Source organism: Crocuta crocuta, unplaced genomic scaffold (genome assembly GCF_008692635.1).
Source record: "Crocuta crocuta isolate KB4526 unplaced genomic scaffold, BGI_CrCroc_1.0 scaffold59-1, whole genome shotgun sequence".
Taxonomy (NCBI): domain Eukaryota; kingdom Metazoa; phylum Chordata; class Mammalia; order Carnivora; family Hyaenidae; genus Crocuta; species Crocuta crocuta.
Genome location: NW_027551579.1, coordinates 2,377,554 through 2,393,903, shown reverse-complemented (window position 1 = coordinate 2,393,903; position 16,350 = coordinate 2,377,554). Strand labels below are relative to the sequence as shown.

Genomic DNA, 16,350 nt, shown 5'->3' with positions numbered 1-16,350 from the left:
TCAAAGCAGGCTCTAGACTCTGAGCTAGCTGTCAGCACAGAGCTCAGTGCAGGGCTCAAACCTACAAGCTGTGAGATTATGACCTGAGCCGAAGACAGGTGCTTAACAGACTGAGACACCCAGGTGTCCCTGGGTACTGTTTCTACTTGAAGAACTTCAGAGTCTAGCACACGGGTCTCCTTGAAGAGTGTATGATACACATGATACCTTTCAATAAATCTCTCATTTGTTCAAACTAACTGAGACTTATGTTGGTGAAACTAAGAATTGCTAAATCCACTTGGCTAGTTTAAGGAAAACAGGAAAAAAAAATCCCACACTTGTAGTTTATAGTATAATTTCACGATGCACGGATCCTGAATAAATTAAAAACCAAAGTAAAAAAGGGAAGAATTTCCATCGCATTCTTATACCTGTTCCTGAGGTGGGGATCTAAATTCCTTTGTCTTCCTGGCGGTGAGTGCGGCTGACATGTTTAAAGCTTGCATAACTTCATTGTATCGGAAGCGCTGATTGTCTTGGAGCTTGGCTACAAAGTCGTCTGAAAAGGCCACAATGGCTTCTATCCGGTGTCGGACCTGGCAGTCACAGAGGTACTGGAGCAGCAGACACATCTGAAAAGATGATGAACAAAACATCGGGGTTTAATTTAGGAATTCTTAAGCAGTTAGTGTGTATCTGGCAGACATGGTTAGTGTCAACTCTTCTATGAACAGAATGTGATTCTGTGTAGGCAGTACTGTGATGGTCCTAGGGGAAAAAAACTACAATTATTCTAAGCTAAAAGGGTAGATCCAGGCCCTTTTGGTGAACACTTACTGTCCTGGCCTCCTCGGCAGCTATAGGAGCTATGGCAAAGGAGATATATAAGGAGAACTCAGCCAGGAACCTTGTGGAAGGATTTCCCACCAATAACAACAGACGAGAACACCCTCTTTTCAAACTGCGTATAACTGGGTAATGAGTGACATGATTGTTTCACTTTAGTATGAAAACCAAAGGCTGAGGAGCACAGGAAAATGTTAAGAGCTGGCTTCCTGAGGACATTATTGGGCTCCTTTACAAATTCTACAATCGTGCACCTCCAGACTTTGCATGTAAATTAATTAAGTGGTTTCACTGCTTATTCATTAAATGGTGAGTTGGGTAGTCTCTTAACAGAAGTCAAAAGGATTTAAGTTTATTTATTTTAAGGGAGAGAAAAAGAGAGCACGAGCAGGGGAGGGGCAGAGAGAGAGGGAAAGGGAGACGGAATCCCAAGCAGGCTCTACACTGTGTGAAGCCTGACATGGGGCTTGAACTCATAAAGTGCAAGCAAGATCAAGGCCTGAGATGAAACCAAAAGTTGGACACTTAACCAACTAGCCACCCAGATACCTCAGCTAAAAGGATTTTTAACTGACAGAATATGTTGGTAGAAATACGCCTGCCAGAGAATGCTCTGCCCGTATTTAGGAAAACATTTAAATATACTTAATACCAATTGTGATATAAATACAAAGCAGTGTTAAAGAGAACTTTATGGACATTTCTGTCAATCCCAGTTCTGAGGTGGTCCTAGCATCCATTCCCATCCCCATCTCCTTCACCCCACCCCATTGTAAACCCTGTGCCCTTGGGTCTGGACCAGTGTGACAGCCTCCTGACTGAGTGGACTCTGGAGGACTCTCTCTTCTCATTACCAGTTTTTGTCACTGTACCTACAATGAAATTTTTAGAATCAAATTCCCTTGTTAAAATTATTCAATGGTTTTAATTGAACTTAGAATAAAATCTCAAGTCCATCAAATGCCTGGATTCTGTGTGACCTGACTTTCTGCCTACCTCACCCTCTTTCCTTAGCTAATCAGGTTAATTGGGCTTTTTCTACCTCAGAACCTTTCTTGTGCTGTGTGCTTTGTGTTAAAAGCTCCTAGAACACTGTTCCTACTCCTTCTTTACTCATCCATCTGAACTCAGATTAAAAGTCACCATCTCAGAGAGAACCCCCTCACCTTTCTTAGGGTAATCCAGTTGAGATTTTCCTTTTTCTAGTAATTCATTCTTTTCCTTCAGATCATTTAATGCAATTAGCAATAAAATATTTTAACAGAAACAGATAAATAAGTGTATATTTCCTTTAGACACTGTCAATGTCTGGAAGGTACAGTTGACATCTGTTTCCTAAGCCAGAACCACATGTCTGGCTCAAAGGAAGACCTCAATCGAGGTGCCTGGCTGGCTCAGTAGTTGAACATCTGACTTTGTCTCAGGTTGTGATCTCACGGCTTGTGGGTTCAAGCCCTGTGTCAGGCTCTGTGCTGACAGTGCAGAGCCTGGAGTCTGTTTCAGATTGTGTGTCTCCCTCTCTCTCTCTGCCTTCCCTTTCCTGCTCACTCTCTCTCTCTCTCTTTCTATCTTTCTCTCTCAAAAATAAATAACATTAAAAGAAAAGAAAGGAAGACCTCAATCAATGTTGACTGAGAAATGAAAAGTAAAAGACCTTTCCAATGATGCAAACATCAAATGAACGGCACTGAGGAGATGTTAAAAAAGGATGTTTAGAGTATCTTGATGAGCACAAGAAACAGGTGATGTCTTCAATTCCTTAGAAACACACACAGGAATCAAAACCTTGCTGTGTGAGAATGGGCACACCTACTGGGAACAGTGTTCTAGGGCTGGTGAGAGAGGAGGTGGGGTAGGAAGGGGGTAAGGGGTCCCTTCTGTTTCAGGCATTCCAACAAATGGTTGGTGGAATGCAACTTCAGAAATAAGAGGAAAGAGAGAATGCTAATGAAGAGGAGGAGAAAAAGAGCTAGACACATACACCCAAATCACTAAATGTATTCCTTAGTAACTATTATCAATTGACACCATTGGAAAATTTATGAATTCCATTCTAAATGCAATAAAATTATACTAGCACATCCCAAAACACAACAGGAAGTTAGTTAATTTTATGAAAAATGATTGTACAGGAACACAAAAATATACACACACCTCTCCCTCACCACCAAGAGAAAAAGAGACAAAGGCAAATATCAATACCATAGTAGTTAGTGACTGTGAAATTCACTAAAGTTGTTTTTTTGTTTGGTTTTGGTTTTGTTTTTGGTCTGATTACCTGCAATTTAACTGGTTCAGGAAGTTTCATCTGAAGCAGTCCTTCCTTGGGGCTCTTAGCCCCTTTCACTTCTTCTTCTCCAGCTCCGTCTGGTTTGGAGTCTTCCATGGAGGGCTCCTTCTCCAGAGCCTCCGTCTCTTCATCGGGAGTGGCAGCCTCCTTGAACACACTGGGCTCTATCAACTGCAGGATGTGTTTTAAGTCCTCATTGTGGAAGATCCCCATGATGAGCAGAGTGTAGAAAAGCTTGATGAGCGGGACAAACAAAAATTCAGTGGTGCCCCCCACAGGGTCCCGGGCATGCAGGCTGCCCTCCTTCACAGCTTCTGTCAGCATCTGAATGGTTTTGGCCTTCAGGATGTCCAGCGGGAACTCTGGACTGAATTGGTAACCTTCATTATTGATGCTCACAAAACTAGGGGAGGAAAACTGGATCCGAGGCCTGAGGGAGGTGCTGAGACCGATGCCGGGGAGGCCATGCTTTTTATTCTCATCAGGGAAGAGGGTGATGCTCTTGGTCTCCTCCGTCATGGGCACAATGAACTCACTGTTCATCATGAGCCTGGCAGTAGCGTAGGAGCTCAGGTGGATGTCAATCAGCAGGTCGTAGTAGCCGGCACGCAGCAAACCAGGCATGTACTTATTCTCAATGGCATAGAGCAGCTGGGGCTCATCCACGTGGCTGCACAATGCATGTGCTACTCGGTGGTTGCCAAGAGCGCAGACGGCAGAGTAAAGCCGGAGAGTGTGGTAGTGGAATTTCAGCAGCTCTTCCTGCTCTGTCAGTTCCAGTATGTCCACAGATCTGTACAAAGGGCAAGAGTGGTAGCAAGGGGCAGTTTTAAAAATTCTGAATCACAGAAGAATTCTATGTACCTCATAAATTTCAAAAAGGTACGGAAACATACTCTCTTCCACCCCCATCTTCTATGACAGGTTTCGTGACAGTGTATTCATTTTTAATGAGTACTAGATATTTTACAAGTTGCCTCTGCATACAATTTTATGTTGGAAATTTCTAACCACTAGTGGTTGAAGCTGCTTCATCCTCCATCATGCCCAGGATTGGGGCACCTCTTGTAGATACCGAGTCTCAATCTGAACCCCGTGACTCCTTTCCTTTCAGAATGTGAGCAGTCTTTAGAAAATCTTCAATCTCCTTTTTCAGCTCTGGCTAAGCTGCCCCAGGAAGCCAGAAACCCTTTCCTTAGGCTAAGTTGTCCTTGTCTCTGACCTACGATTAGTGATTCGTCTGACCAGTAGGAAGTCAGAGAATGGAGGGCTAATGCCCCTGAAATGATTTACCTTCTTTTTAAAAAATTTTTTTAAATGTTTATTATTTTTGAGAGAGGGAGAGAGAGAGAGCAAGAGCATGAGCGGGGGAGGGGCAGAGAGAAAGGGAGACAGAATTCAAAGCAGGCTCCAGGGTCTGAGCTGTCAGCACAGAGCCTGACGCAGGGCTTAAACTCATGAACTGTGAGATTATGACCTGAGCCAAACTCAGACACTTAACCGACTGAGCCACCCAGGTAACCCTGAAGTGATTTGCCTTCTTATACTTCCCTCCCAGCTCCAAACGTAGACCAGTATAGCCCTGGTTTCCACTGGGCATGTACAGCTTGTGAAACAAATACTGTATGTGATATTTCACTCAGGAAAGTTTCTATCGGGAATCTGAGTCTACAATGAGCTCTTAATTCAGGCCACTTTGCTTCCAGCATGTATCATGCCTTTCCAACCCATAAAAATCTTAAAATGGCCAGAATATGCTTAAAATAAAGCTATTCCTTTAAAAACGGAGTCAATTTTAAGAGGACATAATTCCTTTTGATGTGCTAATGTTTCTGCACTATTTATTTAAATTATTAAGATAGCTCCTGGGTGACACTGTAGAATTGAAAGTAGAAACTTGATAAATTCATAATAAAAGGAATGACTCATTCATCTAGAAAAGTGTCCTTGGTGAGACTATAATATAAACTCATCAGAACATGGGTTATTATATGCCTTTATTAATATTCATCTAGCACTTAACCTCATACACAGTAGAAGCAGTGTAATTACTCGTGATTATTTGTTGTTAAGCTCTGTCACTGTTCTTTGGCACTCTATCATCCTGTCCATGCCCATCCACTGTGGCTTGATGGTACAAAATTATTCCAGACCCTACCGCCCAAATCTTAGAATCGGAAGCACTATGCGTTAGAAACTCAGAGCAAATGATGACCCACCTTGTGCACCACCTAAGCCTCCAGGAAACACAACTGTGGGACCCAGCTGCTAGCACTCAATTCTTGGTAAGTTCTAACTGAGCAGGCCTTGTCCCTCAAAGTATAGTGGACAATGATTCCCATGTCTTACCTGGGCCCTCCAACATCTCAAGAAGACTACTAGCAGGGTGCCTGGATGGCTCAGTCTGTTAGGTGTCCAACTTTGGCTCAGGTCATGATCTCATAGTTTGTGGGTTCGAGCCCCGCATCAGGCTATGTGCTGACAGCTAGCTCAGAGCCTGGAGCCTGCTTCATATTCTGTATCTCCCTCTCTCTCTGACCCTCCCCTGCTCACGCTGTCTCTCTCTCTCAGAAAAAAAAAAAAAAAAGGATGACTACTAGCCTGACTGATGGTCAAAATATATAAACCTATTGATTGTCATAGCACAGAACCTCTGCATTCGAGCTTCTTAGTAAAGAACACAACTTAGTCTCCCATCTAATTCCTCTTGAATTGCAAGTTTCCAGAAAAAATATCTAAGGATTCTATAATTTACATTAGCCACTGCTAACGTAAAGCACCTCCCTTCCTGAGTAGATCATGAAATCTTTTAAGGTAAGGGTCACATCTGTTTTGTACACCATTTAGTATCCAGTGCCAGGGACATTGTGGGAACTAATACATTTGTGGAATGAATGAATAAGAGAAGAACCTATAGTCTCCATCCCATAACTCTACACTTAGGGCAAACCAAAGCATATACTTCAACTACTTTATTCTATCTTCCCACACCAACTCTTTACGGCAATATTCATACTTTAATGTAATGAGCTATGGCTTTCTCTTGGGGATCTCAAAAGAAATAACTTGTTATTTTATCTGTTATAAGGACATTATTTTATCTGTTTAAATATAAAATATAACACCTCCTTAGCACATGCCATTCTGTTATAAATTGTTTATCAATATTCTCCCTCTTCTTCCATCTGTCCTGTCTATGGAATAGTTGGATCTGCCCTATTTAGTTTGGGCTTGGCTACATGACTTGCTTGGGCCAACAGAAAGTGAGTGAACATAACATCTGCCACAAGCAAAAAGAAGTTTTCAAGAGACATGAAGTGTCTATGAGCCCTCCTGTACATCCACCGTTGGCCATGGAAACTATATGTTCCAGATTGGAGCTGCCCCATCAATGTGGGTCTCAGGGTAAGAAGGAGGTAGACTGCACTCATAGCCCATCTCAGCCTGGAGCAGAGCTCCAGCAGACCAACGGCCTCAGGTAACATGAGCAACAACACACGTCTGTTCACGAGCTAATAAGATGTGGGGGTTGTTACTGCATTAGAAGCTAATATGATACCTTACACTCTTCAACAGTCCTCAATGGAGAAATATTTTTCACAAGTCAGGACCATTCTTTTATACATCAAATATTACAAAGGGTCTACCGTGGAGTAAGCACTATAAACCTATGATACGATGGTGAATAATACAGACACAACTCCTGGCCTAAGGGAGCTTATTTACCATCTAGCTGAGGAGGGAAACCCTAACCAAAAATTGCGTTAATTATGAACAGTGATATGTGTCATGAAGGAAACAGAGAACTAACATATATCTAGTACCGCCTCAAATTGTTAAATGTTAATTACTGGCCATGTCATTGGGGCATGAGAAAAAGAGTCTACTCAGCCACTAGTTGGTACATCCCTTTGAAATCTGAATTTGGAAACTCATCAGATTTTTCTTTGGCTTCTAGGAAGCCTGAAGCCACTGTGGGACTTTACCAACCACACAGAATGGTGTGGTGTGAGTGACCCTGTACCAGGCTCACCCTGAGCTTGGTCATTCTCCTGTCCTCACTGTTCCCATCCTCGCCTTTCCTACACACCTGGTTCCAGTGACTCTTTTTTGTGCATTTGTATTTCATACATTTTGGGAAAATGACTCAAACTCTTCATGATCTATAGTGAGAGTTTATTTATTTTTTTAATGTTTACTTATTTTTGAGGGAGAGAGAGAGACAGAGCATGAGTGGGGAAAGGAGCAGAGAGGGAAACAGAACCTGAAGCAGCTCCAGGCTCTGAGCTGTCAGCACAGAGCCCAATGGCTTAACCCCACAAGCTGAAGATCATGACCTGAGCCTAAGTCGGACACTTAACCGACTGAACCACCTAGGTGCCCCAGAGTTTATTTTTTCTTTAAGTAGGCCCCATGCTCAGTGCAGAGCTAATGTGGATCTTGAACTGCTGAGATCAAGTCCTGAGCTAAGATCAAGAATCAAATGCTTAATAGACTGAGCTACCCAGGGGCCCCTATATAGTAGGAGTTTAAATTATCCATATACTTACATACAAAATTTATCATGAGTAATTAATATAAATCATAAATTACTATATTCCCTACAGCCATCTTCAGAATAAAGATTTAAAACACAAAGATAACAAATACATGTACCTTTGCATTGTATTCATGCAATGTTTTTACTTAGATTATGACTTAACTTTTTAATGATATTTTGGAAGGGAAATCTCAGTCCAAAACTTTGAAGCTTAGCTCTTTGTTGATACTGAGTCTACTAAAATGAAACCTCTACAATCTGGTCAAGTGATAAAATGGCAAAACCAAAAATCACACACAAACCTACCTTCAATATTTATTGTACTTATTACTCTTACTGTCTATAATGCATATAATCTTGTTTTAAAGCCCTCCATGTATTTTCACAATTTTCCTTCATTAATGTGTTTTAGTCTCATTTTTTTCACATCTTTCTAATAAAGGATTGAACCACATGATTTCTATGGTTCTGCCTCTAATATCTTATAATTTTAAGATACTGTACAGCAGCTAACTCATACCTCGAATTGTAGCTGTACTTGCCTGAATGTTTACTTGCTCTTAGCACAGGCAAAACAAGAGGAAAGGAATAAGGCACTATCATATGGGTCCTCCAAGGGCCGTACAGTAATTTTGTTCCAGTAACACAGTGGCTGTGAAATGGATTTAAACTTGGAATATGCAGAAGCCTATCTCCACTGCCCCAAGAAATAAGATATTTTTAAAAAACTTTTTTAATGCTTATTTATTTTTGAGAGAGAGAGAGATAGAGGCAGAGTGAGAGCAGGGGAGGGGCAGAGAGAGAGGGAGACACAGAATCTGATGCAGGCTCTAGGCTGTGACCTGTCAGCACAAAGCCTGACGTGGGGCTTGGACTCACGAACCGTGAGACCAAGACATGAGCTGAAATCAGATGCTTAACTGACTCAGCCACCCAGGTGCCCCAGAAATAAGGTATTTTTAAGCTTCATTTTCTTTCCCTCGCAGCACTCCTGAGCCCCCAGCCAATGGTCTAATTCAAAAGGTGTTAATTAGACAGTAAAGGGCATGCAGGGCCGACCTGTTCTCCTCCGGGATATGGAGAGACATGAACTGCAGAGGATCCAAACACTGCACCAGCCAGCCTTGGCGCTCACTTATTCGAGACACATCTACCTTCAGGAACTGGTTGGGCATTCTGCTCCACAGGACGTGGGACAGAAACTGCACGTGGAGACGCGGGGGACACTGCGGCACGGGGTTTTTGTGCTCGCTCTTGAATAATCCCGCGGAGAGAGGCATCACATTCTGGGGAGCAGAAAAAGAGTTTATTTATTTATAACAGTCCGTGGGGTTAATAAAGTAATGACCACAGTCCCACACAGGAAAGAGGCCTTGGAAGTGAGGTTCCCTCCGTGTCCAGCAACGTTAATACAAGAAATAACAGAACTTGGGATGGACTGCTGCTGAAAGGTCAAGAGGTGAAGATATGCTGAGAATGTACCTAAAACTTCAGGGCCGGCAAACAGGTTTGGGGAGCTAGATTTCTGTCACATACACAACCCGACACACTGAGAATGCAGCTGCAACCAAATATAACCACACAATCTTCATATTTCTTTACCAAGCTGGGCCCTCAGCGAAATCTGGCAGGCCTGTGGCTGTCTGTGGTACCAAACTCCAGGAAGAGTACCCAGGCACCTGGCTCTCTCTCCTGGTCTGTCCCCTGCCGCCACCTTATCCTTCAAGCACTCATTCACTTGCTCACTCACTCACAAGTCAGGTTTATCAGGTTTCAGTAGCCAGTTTTACACTGGAGACAGCGCAACAGGTCAACGGCACAATCGTACAAGACGACAGAGTTCACAAGATGTTAATACGATTTATTTGTTCTTCGCCTTCCTCCAACTTCAATATGGATCCTCTGCAGCCTTCCTAATGCCTTCAGTCTGGTCTCAAGGAAACACAGGTCTCTACTTGGTGGAAGCGTATTCATTTACTCATGACCTTGACACCACCTCTGCCTGCCCGTTATGGGCCACCTGAAAACAAGGATCTCACCTGTCCCATTACCTTCGATATCTCCCTCTCCCATAAAGGCTGGTCTACTGCATACTTTAGACTATCTCATCCTCCAGCTACCTTCCCATTCTCTTCTGCTAATGGAGGGGGTGGAGAGGAAAGCCAGCACTGCTTTAGGCCCTGAGTGAACAAAACAAAATCCCTCTTCTCATCCAGCTTCCATTTTTTTAAATTGGGAGACATAAAATAAATAAAGTAAAAAAGCAAATTAAACAGTATATGAGAAAAGAGGTCACGGCAGGGACCCAGGATAGAGGAAGCAGAATTCAGGGCAGCAATAATAAGTAGGGTGATTAGAATGCGTGTCTCTGAGAAGGTGGTGTCCCTTCCATGTAAAAGGAGCATCAATCAACCTGAGGAGGAAGTCTGCCTGGCAAGTCTGAGGAAGAGCTGGAGGCCATATCTATCTATCTATCTATCTATCTATCTATCTATCTATCTATCTATCTATCTATCTATCTGCCTGCCTACCTACCTGTCTGTCTGCCTGCCTGCCTGCCTATCCATCCATCCATACCTCCCTATTTGCTGTCTTTCTCTAATTTTCAACCTTGAATTTACTATAGTATAGCTTTGTCCATCATTTTGCCCAAATTCTTCTGGCAAGGTCACACACACCCTCCTAATCAACAAGAGTCATTCCTTTTGTCCATATTATATCTGCCTTTCTGTGACTGCTGAGAACCTCATTTTACAAAGGCAGACACTAAGCTCACACAGTTTAAGGAACACGTCCAAGGTTGCCAAGCCAGCGCCATAAAACTGCCCACTGTATTCCACCCTGATGTGCACCTGGCATCTCAACTTATACAACTGCAAAATTCAATTCAGTTCCTTTTCCTGAATTTCAACAAGCTCTTCTGCTTGTTTTCTCATCCCTTAGCTTGTCCAAACTAAAAAAAAAAGTAATTTAATTCTTGATTCTTCATTCTCCTTGAGTACCTGAATCCAATTCATTAACAAATACTATCCATCCAATTTACTGCCTTCTATTCATTTCTCCTCTAAAACATCTTCACATTTACCCCTCTCTCTCCAACATGACTTCTCAGGCTCTCATCATCTCCCTGTTAACGATGGCATCAAATCATTAATAACTCACTGTTACTGCCTATGTTCATTCTTGTGAGAGCAGTGACTTCTCCACATTGGCACCTCCAGATTACTGCCAACATATTTTTCCAAAACAGGCTTGCTTATGCTCAATCCCCATCTTCAAGTTTCCAATGGGATCAACACTGCCTATATATTAGGTCCAACTTCTTAGGGTGGCATTCAAGGCCTTTCCAGGTTGGATTTAGTCTACCGTCTATCAGTATTGCTCTCCAGCCACATACTGGAAGTTACCCTCTGTTACAGCCACATTGAATTCTTTCACTTTTGGTACTATGACTCAAGTATTTTTGCTTTCTCTTGCCCTTCCTCAGTCTAGGATGTCCTCTCCTACTGAGCATATTCTGAGCACTCTTATTCAACAGTTATGAATCAACCTAAATGCCTCCTCTTCTCTTTACCTGATCCACCCGCTCCAACCTCTACCTTGTTCCACTATTTGTTCCTGGAGTATTGTATACATGTACTACTATAGCACTTACCACAGTGTAGCAATTTCCTGTCATTAAGCCCATTTACTAGTTCACCTGTGAGTTCTAGACAATCAAGTGGTACGTTATTTGGCACTTTTGTTCTGTATAAGCCTAGTTTTATTGAGTAATATATTTATGATGACCACAGAGAAAGCTCTTTTGGTTCTTCTTCTTATAGAATATTTAATAAATAACTTAAATTGTGGCACTAACCCTTTCCAATTAATTAATGTGGTCTTGGCCATCTGAAGGAGATTACAGAACTTTCAAGCATGGCTTACCATTTTTTTAAAGAGTCACTTCTGTCACTAACATCACTGCTAAAAAAACCCGCTGAATTCATTTAAGGAGAAGTAGCCTCTATTCTCTAAGAGAAAGAACCCAAACAGAATATAAGCAATGAATCTTTCCTACCTTTATTCTTCCCAACTCAAACTGGAAAACATTGGGACTTGTAGCTTGGGCAAAAGCTGCAGGAAATAACTTTGTACTTGGCTCCACCTTAGATCAAGAAATGAATTTGGAAATGTTAGTCAAAGAAGGAGCACCAAGAAAAAACATTTTCTTTATGAGGACTAAGAAACACTTGACAGAAGGGCCCAGACACTTCTGTGTTCTTTAAGATGGATCTCCCTCTTTCCATAAATAGTCAGGGTATTTAATTTCATTATTACGCAAACATTTTTGGAGGCCTGGACTGTTTCTTCTGAAGGGCACTGTTATTATTCAAAGAGAACTAAAAAGGCCCAATTAGACTCATTTCTGTTTTCGTTTTCTTCTATTTTCTAAGGTACTCTTTGGTCTTCTAAAACGTGCTTTCCTTTCAGGGAAAAAAAGGCTTTCTTCCCAGAAACACATCACCACCCCTGCCCACAGACCTGGTAGTACGTGCTCAGCTCCTTGCCGTTGGCAGTGAATGTGAGAAGCCCACTAGCGGCATCCACCACGCACCCAATCTCCAGGCCATTATTGTTGCGTCCTTGCCCGGGGCTCATGCTCTCACCCGCACACACCATATAGCAGTTGCTGCGTTTGATGCTGAATTTCAAAACAAAAACAAAAACAAAAACAAAAAAACACACATTTTAATCTCTGTACAACCATGGATACAACAGAAAACATGTATATCTTGCAAACTAAACCTAAATTATACTGTGCAAGCAACAAGCTCATGCTGTAATGGGAGAGGTGCGCAACGGGTTGATTCTGTGATTCTGAGCAACAACTCCACTGACATCGTGGGCATTCTGAACCAGGTCTTACACGTTTCTAACTTTTGCACCTAATGGAGACAGGTCAACGAGTCAGAACCAAGTAAAAACTGACCTGCGCCTTCCCCTACAAAAACTCAAACCAAACTGGATCTTGTTCTGAGGTTCAAAAAAGTTTAACTAATCATCCAAATTAGCAATTTTCATTCTCATGTTTGCTTGTTTTTTAATCACTTGCTCTGAGATGTGAAGCATTCACTTCCGAACACTGTCAAAGTCCTGAGGCAAATGCTACCTGAGCCATCGGTGATTCAACATATTTAAAATTAGGCTAACATTATGCCCCTCTGTGGACAATTCTCAGTGATCTGTTATGAGAGAAAGAATTAGCTAGAATATGCATAAATCAGTGACAATAGCAACAAACCCCCACCTGAATTTCATTCTCCCTGAATCCCTTTCCAGAGATGGTAATAAACATTAAATGACTTGAGCTTTGCCTCTTTCCCTTTCTCTGCCACAGCAGACTAAATGTGTTAATGAAACTAACAACAACAACAACAATAAAATCAATGGCAGGCAAATAGGAGGAAAAGAAAAAGAAGGCTGAGAGAAAATCAGTTTTGGAATAATCAAGTCGGCTATGTTTCTTTGCACTACTTACAGTCAACAAGCCTTACCTGCCCTCTCTTTCTTACATTAAGATCATCTATCCAGGTATCCCATCCCTCTGTTTGGTTATTTCCTTATACCACTGCCATCTCTAAAAATCAAATGTGTCCTTGAAGAATATTCCCAGAGACAGGTTGGTATGAGGTCCCCATACTGATGTAAATAAAGCATTTTTCACTTGACATTTTGGCTCTGTCCACTGTCTCAAGGGCTAAGTTCAAGGGTTTCAAGTGTTACAACCTGAAGGCAGGAGAGTGAGCCTCCAGTCACCAAAAATGATGGTGCAGGTATACACGAAAAGTGACATTATGGCGGACTCCTTCTATGACACCTGTCACAGCAGATCAGAGAGGATGCATGGGCACAAAAGATAGATACAATGGCCAGATCTTCTCTTGTCTTATTCTGCAAGGAAGATAGCCTTCACTTTTTTGAAGGTTTGGTTTGAGTTTGGTTTGTTTTACAAATGAAAAAAGGATGGCACAGAAAGTGTAACTGACTTACCCAAAGCCACACAGTGAGTCAATGGCAAAGCTGAGGAAAGAACCCACTTCTCCTCAGTCTGAGTTCAAATGCGTCCACCTGGTCTAAACTAAACTACTAGCCCATACTGTCTTCACAGTTTTCTCCCCACCACATAAACCATTCCCAAGATACATTTTGGGCTATAAAAGCCTCACCTTTACCCATCTCTAATCCCTAAAACAAAGACTTAGGACTGGTAACCTGAGCTGTTAGTCATGTACAAGGTCACCTGAAGGAATGTATACTATTATTACCCACAAAGGATACATTGCTCTTACTTTATAATGTTTTTCACTTTTAATGTATTCAAATACCTCACTGGCTTGCATGCATAACAAAAAGGAAACTGACATTAATGGTTTGATGAGCCTATAAACACAACATGATCCTGGACATGAAATACAAGGGGGAAAATAAATAAATAAAAATACCTAGGTTTATCAACATTTTTATCTGATGTCATTCATGTTAAGAAAAAAAAATCAAGAAAAACCGACCTTTCATGCACTTTTCCCTTTTCATCTCCTAGAGTAACGGTTACTGTACGAACTCTGTCCAAGTCAAAGCCTGCATCATACTGATGGAAATCTGATGTAATCCAGCCTACCCAGACGTTAGCAGGTTCTTGGCCAGGAAAGATTCTCACTGAGTAATAGTACTGTCAAGACAGCAAAAGTAAGTGTTGGCAAAGTTAAGGAGAAGCAAAACTTTGATATGCAATGCCTCTGAGTTCCCTAAGACTGTATTTCTTTGTTTAAAATCATGTGGCCTGATTAAAATGTGACAGAAACAAAGAGCAGACACTGAAAGATACGTCTAAAACAGAGATAATGGAAATTAAATCCGAAATAATGGGAAAAAGAGAAATGATCTTGTCAGAGCAAACACACTAAATGATTTGAAGTTTTTTATACATATCCTAAAATATGTGTACAACTGTATGTGTACATTTCTAGCATATTTATGCAATAAAATCATCAATCCATTCAGGCAAATAAACTTCATATTCTAAACTTATACAAGCACACTCATTTACGCTAGTGTTTTACAGGGTTTTGAATATGCTTGCCTTTCCTATTGATAACACAATACTTAAAATTACTTAAAATCACTTTGAGGGGTGCCTGCATAGCTCAGTTGATTGAGCATCAAACTCTTGATTTCAGCTCAGTTCATGATCTCACGATTCAGGAGACTGAGCCCCAGGTTGGGCTCTGCACTGAAAGTGTAGAGCCTGCTTGGGATTCTCTCTCTTCCTCTCTCTCTGCCCCTCTCCCACGATCTCTCAATCTCTCTCTCTCTCAAAATAAATAAACATTAAAAAAATCACTTTGAAATAGCTTAGATCTAATATGTGAAAATCTAGCTCAAACATGGCAGCACTCTACAAGGGATGTAGATGTAGATGTAACTATACACTTTTTCCCATTCAGTGCTTTAGGAAAAATTGTTTGGAAAACTTTATTTTTTAAAGCATTGTTTGTTTACTTATTTGGTTTTAAAGTTTTATTTATTTGAGAGAGCACGTGCGTGCATGTGCAAGTTGGGGAGGGGCAGAGAACAAGAGGAAGAATCCCAAGCAGGCTCCACACTGTCAGCACAAATGGGGCTTGAACTCATGAACTGCAAGATCATGACCTGAGCCAAAGTCAGACACTTAACCAACTGAGCCACCAAGGTGCCCTAGTTTTATTTTGTTTTTTTAATTTATTAAAATTTTTATTTATTTATTTATTAAGTAGGCTCCACACCCAACATGGGGCCTGAACTCACAATCCAGGGGTCAAGAGTGGCATGCCCCATCGACTAAGCCAGCCAGGCACCCTGGTTTCAACTTGAACTGTCAGAATGCGAAACATGACCTCCAACAAAGTATGATAAATGATCTTCCTTTAGACATATCACTAAGACCAAGGACATTATATGCATTTGGAAAAATTAAGTGGAAATTAAAATTAAATTTATTAAAATAAAATTTTCCCAAGAAACACGATAGCAAAATCAGGATTCAGCATGTCATCAAGGTTATTTTGCCTAAAACAGTTCTCTTACTATATAATATACATTAGAATATACCTGTAGTATTTTTAGAAGTTTAGTCTCCAAAATATAAGAAAAGAATTATTTTGAAATAAGTTGGCTACAGAGGATGAATGATAAGGAACTCTTTGACATGAAACACACAGTAACTGACAAAGAAATAAGTGACAAAAGCTTCAACCTCATACCGTGGACGTTTGCATCAAGTAATCATAATCATCCCGATCATCTGCAAGGACGTCCTCAGTGAGTCTTGCAGAATGGCTCGTGCTATAATCTGGCTTTGTTCTTCTAAGCAAAAATCTGAAATATATTACAGGGCTAAGAATCAGCAACATTAAAAAGTTCTGCCTACTTAAAACATGTGCATATAATCGAGTTAGTAGAGTGGTTCTCAATCACGGTGATTTTTGTTCCCTAACAGATGGCTTTATCTCCTACCTGGAGATACTTTTGGTTGACACACTTTGGGGAGGGGGGGGGCCACTGGCATCTAGTGGATGGAGACCAGGGATGCAACTAAATATCCTTCAATTAACATGGCAGAATCTCACAACAAATAATTATCTGAGTTGGAATGTCAATCATGCTGATGTGG

At 41.3% G+C, this 16,350-nt stretch overlaps 1 protein-coding gene across 1 annotated transcript in view; it reads right to left on the bottom strand.

Annotated features, from left to right (window-relative positions):
• The window catches only part of RYR2 (ryanodine receptor 2), a 674,490-nt gene that overhangs the window by 213,350 nt on the left and 444,790 nt on the right, over window positions 1-16,350 (bottom strand). The window contains exons 34-40 of the mRNA XM_077751737.1: window positions 15,941-16,055; window positions 14,210-14,370; window positions 12,183-12,342; window positions 11,719-11,805; window positions 8,718-8,944; window positions 3,107-3,911; window positions 414-614 (exon numbers count right to left, since the gene is read on the bottom strand). Coding sequence (XP_077607863.1) covers window positions 414-614; window positions 3,107-3,911; window positions 8,718-8,944; window positions 11,719-11,805; window positions 12,183-12,342; window positions 14,210-14,370; window positions 15,941-16,055 — 1,756 coding nt within the window. The remainder of the gene's footprint in view (window positions 1-413; window positions 615-3,106; window positions 3,912-8,717; window positions 8,945-11,718; window positions 11,806-12,182; window positions 12,343-14,209; window positions 14,371-15,940; window positions 16,056-16,350) is intronic.